The sequence below is a fragment of the Phocoena phocoena genome, chromosome 10 (assembly GCF_963924675.1).
Source record: "Phocoena phocoena chromosome 10, mPhoPho1.1, whole genome shotgun sequence".
Taxonomy (NCBI): Eukaryota; Metazoa; Chordata; class Mammalia; order Artiodactyla; family Phocoenidae; genus Phocoena; species Phocoena phocoena.
In genome coordinates, this window is record NC_089228.1 from 60692153 (window position 1) to 60698152 (window position 6000).

At 45.1% G+C, this 6000-nt stretch overlaps 1 protein-coding gene across 1 annotated transcript in view; it reads right to left on the minus strand.

Annotated features, from left to right (window-relative positions):
- The window catches only part of PRIM2 (DNA primase subunit 2), a 308700-nt gene extending 306364 nt beyond the window's left edge, over window positions 1–2336 (minus strand). Inside the window, exons 1-2 of the mRNA XM_065885111.1 lie at window positions 2181–2336; window positions 259–362 (exon numbers count right to left, since the gene is read on the minus strand). Coding sequence (XP_065741183.1) covers window positions 259–362; window positions 2181–2334 — 258 coding nt within the window. The 5' untranslated portion in view covers window positions 2335–2336. The remainder of the gene's footprint in view (window positions 1–258; window positions 363–2180) is intronic.
- Window positions 2337–6000: the final 3664 nt, after the last annotated feature.

Sequence of the window (6000 nt, forward strand, 5' to 3'; positions counted from 1 at the left end):
GGTGGAAGCCAGAGATGCCAGCGAGCTCCCTAAATGCACCAAGGAATCATCAGACCCCAAATGTCCACAGTCCCCAGGTCAAGAAACCCTGCAGCACTGTAGTCTGACTGCATGTCAATCACCCATAGTGGACTGTAGGTTCCTTCAGAAGAGTCTTTTTTAAAGCCCTATGCCTAACACAAGACCTTTCCCACAACTGATATCCAGTACATGAATATACACAAACCAAAGAAACATCTTTTTCCCTCTTTTACTTACTCTGTAGGAAAACTTAAGCTTCCGAAGCTCGGCCTCTAGCTTACTCTGGTACTGCTCACTTCCTTTCACGTAGCTCACACCAAGATTCTCGACTGCTTTTAGCACTAGAAAAAATTTTAAAAACAGAAGAAATGAATAAACATATAAATGCAAGATAATTTTATAAAACTAAATCCAAGACAAATAAAATCTATGGCTACCAATCCCATAATTACTTGCTTATAAAAGACGACAATATTTAAGCTTTATTTTCTGCAAGTACATTATATAAGTTATATATGTTTATCAGAGGATAATCTCCACCATGTACAGAAAATACCCACATCCCACAGCATAATCTCACACTAGGGATTCTCAACCAGAAGGGAGAGAGGGATGGGAAGCAGATCACTGATGGACTGAGCACCACTGCTCAGTGGTGCAGAAGGATCCCCTCAGAGGGATGCAGAAGTGTGTCTGCATGTACAGCCCTCGTGTGGAGCCGTCTGTGAGGCAGTCGGCTTCCCTGACTCAGCACAGACTCATCAGAAGACAGTTCTTCCCTTCCTGATGAAACAGAGGAGAAGACAGCAGTGAAGAAGCAAACAAGCCACCATGACTAGATGCTACATACACACTGTCCAAAGGTTCCTGAAGCCTCTGTCAACCCTTCCTCAGATGAATTATTCTGCCATCGGTATGAAAAGAGACATTCTTTAATTCAAGAACGAAAAACTTCTAAAATGAATCCTGAACATAAACTCATGTCCCCCAGGTACCTCCATATTATGGTGTCCCGAACCAAACTCATTCTCTGCCCCTCAATCCCACTCCTCTTCCTGCCACCCCACCTCCATCCGCAGAATTTCTATCCACCAGATCATCCACACTGGAACTCCAGCCACCCCCACCTGTTCCACCACTCCTCATAGCTAAGAGTCACGAAACCCTGTCAATTACACCTCCTAGTATCCCTTCAATCTCTCCCTTCCTGTCACTGCCTTACCATCTCACCTCCTAAGTGCCAAACCCAAGGGATGCTTTTCAATCATCACCTTAATCTCAATGAGCCATATGAAACTGCTAAGCTTCCCAGAACCCATTCTCCCTTGCCTTCACCTTCATTCAACAAACAGGCAATACAGATACTCTGTATTAGCAGTTCTCACCCTGCTCCTCTAAGAATGATTAACAGTATCTCACCTCTACTTCTGATCTTCCCACCAGGATATCGTGGAACATAAACTCTACAGATAGTGCCGTTATTTGTTTCAGTTTACACCTAACTTATTTCTTTCTTCCACCAACACACAGAAGTAGGTCCCCAGTAAAACTGCTACAACCTTCTTACACCCCAGTATTACACCATATCTTGGCACAAAAATGCCCTTGCTTACCCATACTTCTCCATCTACCCTGAACTTGTCACTGTTCCCTCCAATATGACACTCTCTCTCATGCCTCCAAGCCTTTGTACAGGCCATTATCCCAGCTTGCAAAAACCCTTCACTTCTTCTCTGTTGAGAAATTGCTACTCACCCTTCAAGGTCCAGATCACATTTCAACTTCTCTTAAGAAGTTTTACTTAATCAGACTAGGACAATCACTCCCATCTCTATGTTTCAGTAGCCCTATTAGTTACCTCTACTAGAGCACTTAAAATACTAAACTACAATTATTATTTTGGACATCTGTCTCCATGTACTAGAATACAGCTTCAACGAAAGTGAGAATTACATTATTCAGCTCAAAATCCCTACCACCTAGAATAAAGTGGCACTCAATAAACAGGCACTGTACAAGGAATAAATGAATGAATGGCAAAATCTCAACAGAAAACCCTCAGTAAATATTTGTTGAAGGAAATAAATTACTCTAATTCATTTCCACAAAGTATAAGTGAGGTTCTCAAGTATACATAAATTCTAATTCAAATCACTCACATTTAACTCTATCGATAGCCAAGTTTTCAAATTCTATCAAAGATATGTTTCCAGAAGGCGGCTGCAAGTAAAACTGAAGGCTATGTGGGTAGCAAGCATTCCTCTGGTCATCTGCCAACCTCAGTTTCCTCCGATTTCCTCCAAGAAACTGCATCTTGTTACCTTGGAAGGAAGCACATAAAATGGTTGAAATGATGGAAAATGGAGTTTAAAAAAATGCAAAAAGATAACTCCACATTAAAGGGAAAAAAAATTGAGGTTGAAGAGCACGCACGAAGTGTTAACAGTAGTGTCCCTGAGTGATGTCTTCTGTATCTTCCAGACTTTCGACGATACACCTGTAACAATTGTGCAAAGGGGATAGGGAGAGGTGTGCGCTGGAGGAGACGCAGGCAGTGGTCCTAGCCTCCTGCAACATTAACTGCAGGTGATGCTGCCTGCTCACTAGAGGTCTGTGTGCCTCCGCCCTTAGGTCTCTGCCGTCCCAAGAGTCAAGATAAGATTTCACACGGGCAGCAATCCTGAATTCGGAGGAGAGCGCGGGAGATTCCGGCTAGGTAAGAGACTCCATGGGCAGGGTCCAGTTACTCGCTTCCTCCCTTACATCCCCGGGAAACAGACAACAGTCTTTCAGGTCCCGTCGGTCTTAGCTCCTCTCAGGAGCGTCCACAGGTGCCTAGTGACACCCCGCTCCCGCCCTCCCCGCCCCCCACGCAGGGCGGTCTGTCAGCCCCGGCACCCGCGGCTCTGCCCGGACAAGCCACCAATACTCGATACCCACCCTCTGCGCCCGTAGCCCCAAAGCGCTCTCCTCCTTCTCTGGACTCGCAAGCCTCAACACCAGGATTACTGTCCGTCCCAAACCCGCGGGGGCTTCTCCTACCTCCAGCCACACCTGACGTGAAAACACACAAACCCCGGCAAGCGCTTTCCCCGGGTGGCGGGAGAGTTCACACGGGACCGGAAGCGGAAGTGGCTGGAACACCAAACCCGCCCCAGAGGTCCCGCCCACCTGCGCGGCCCCGCGCTTGCTCAGTGGGGCGCTCTGAGGACCGCGGGATTTGTGTCCACTTTGTAAGCTGCAGTTCCTGTGCATGGAGCCGCGCTGTCTGGGGCGGTGGGCGGAGAGCGGGCCCGGTACTGGCTCCCCGCTAGGGACTCTAGGTAATCTCTGAGGGCCCCGGCCTTAGGCTGCACGGCCCGCGTCTTACAGATGCGGAGGCAGACTCTAGGTCATCTACGTACAATGCCTAGGCCATCTACGTACAATGCCTAGGCCATCTACTTACAACGCCTAGTCGGGTTTTCTCCTAGACTGCAGGCCCTCCCCTGGGGAAAGATTTACGTCCAGTGCACCCCCTACACACACCTGGTGGTACAGGGCGCCCACAGAAGATCTGCAGTGAACTAGAACGCATGCATCATGCACACGTGCACCCAGAAATCGCTCGGCGTCTAAAGTAGAGCAGGCCCAGAGGGGCATAGCGGCGAGCACGTGCAGAGCGCTGTGGAGAAGGTGCCCTAGGGCTGCGGACCCGGAGCCACACCGGCTCCCGACTGCAGGCCGCAAGGTTTTCAGAACTGGGAATAAACTTCGCCTGTGGCCTCCAGGAGGCGTGTCTCGCTTACAAAAGGGGCCGCGAGAGGCTCTAGTAAAGATGGGAGGTGAAGAGCCCTCTGAAATGTTCAAGGTTTTAGAGATGCAAACGGCACTGAAATAGCGTAAATCTTCAGAGCACTTACCCAGCATGGACCAAACTGTGGCTGGCACTGACCTTGTACCAGGACGTGTTCTAAGTGACTTACACATAAGTTCATTTTATTTCCATAACCATTTAAGGTACGTTCTGTTATTAACCCGCTTTACAGATAAGGAAACCGTGCAACAGAGAAATTAAGTGACTTCAAAGATCGCATAGTAAATGGCAGAGACAGGTTCAAAGTCTGGGAGACATGCCAAGCACCACAGTGCTAACCACCACACTGTACCAATTCCACTAATATATCAGCGCCTCCCCTTAATTCCTATTCAACACATAACTAACATCACCTGGCCTGAAAAAGACACCTGAAGCGTAAGAACTGCCTCAAGAAACCTGGAGCACAGACCATAAGAACATTTATATGAATGTTTAGCTGATCTCTGGATAGGGAAGGAATTTAAATATAACAACTTACAAAGAAAAATACCTAAAGACTTGACTATACAAATATAAAATTGTGCATCTAAAAAAAAATTCACAAAAATTTTTGCAGTCATAACAATAGGGGAAAAGTTCACTATAAAAATAATATCAGGGACTTCTCTGGTGGTCCAGTGGTTAAGAGTGAGACTTCTAATGGGGGGGACGCAGGTTCGATCCCTGGTGGGGGAAATAAGATCCCACATGCCACAGGGTAACTAAGCTGGGTGGACTCTAGAGCCCACGCTGCAACTATTGAGCCCACATCACAATTAGAGAGAAGCCCGCCCACCCCGCCTGCCGCAGCTAAGACCCGATGCAGCCAAATAAATAAATATTTTAAAAATTAAAAATAAATAAAAATAATATCAAAAAGCCTAATACCATCAAGATGTAAAGAGCTTATGTAAATTAACTGGGGAAAAAATCATAAGATACAAATGGAAAAAGAATAGCAATAGATAATTCATAGACAAAGCAACAAATGGTAACGTGTGCAAAAATGTTTATCACTGGCAGCAAAAAAAATTTCCCCTACAAAACTGGCAAAGATTTTACAATGAAAATACTCAGTATCGGGCAAAGCACAATACGATGGGCTCACATAGGAATTGACTGCCGTGCTACAATTGTGGAGTTTACTGTAGCTATATGTATTATGAGCCCTAAAAGAATTCATACAGTTTGACCAAAGTATTTCACTTACATGAATCTGTCCAGAAATAGACACAAAAATTTGTGTCCAAGGAACGTCATTGCACCATTATAAGGATGAAAACCCAGGAAAATAAATAAATGATGGTATGTTCATATCATGAGACATTACACAGACTTTTTAAATATATATGTTTTGAACAATATTGACCTGGGAAAATGTTCAGGATGCTATGAAGTTAACAGAGCAGAATACGTAAAATCACATATGCCAGATGATCCCAATTTTGCAAGAACATAGCATTACAATTTTCTGCAGCATTTCTGACTACTACCAATGGGCTGCCCTCTGCAACTCTTATCCTGGTCTTACAATCCAGGCATGTGTTATCCGTTGCAATCAGAATTTTATGTGCAAGACCGCCCCTCTGTGCTAGTCTTGTTTTTATTTCACTTTTCTTGGCTTCATCTTTGGCCTGGTCTTAAACTGGCCCTCTTTTAACTTAAGTGTCAATGCCCCTTTTTCTACAATAGATGATATTAAATACTTCTTTGTACAATTTAAAAAATTAGTCTATTGCAAACAGAAAATTGCTTACATAAGTGGGAACTAAGACACTGGCAATGGAACATTTGATGGTATTTTTAAAGTTCTATTGTCATTTTATATAAAGTTCTATATTAATTTTAATTCAAGAAACATTTGAAAGCTTCCCACAGCGTGGCCCCAGGATTCGATGACTTTCTTGCCTATGGCTGCCCCCAGTTTATAAGCTGAACTACCAGCTCTTCCCCAAAGAAGACCTTGCATTCCCTACCCGTGTCTCTTTGTGGTGATCTCCCCGCTTCAGGAGCCCTAACCTTCCCTCCTGCTGGAATCCTCCCTGTCCTTCAGCACTTCAGTTGTCAAATACTACCTTACTCTGTCCTGCTGAGCCTTTGCTTATGCCGCCTGGTTTAAACCCCCAGTACTTCCGAGTTGT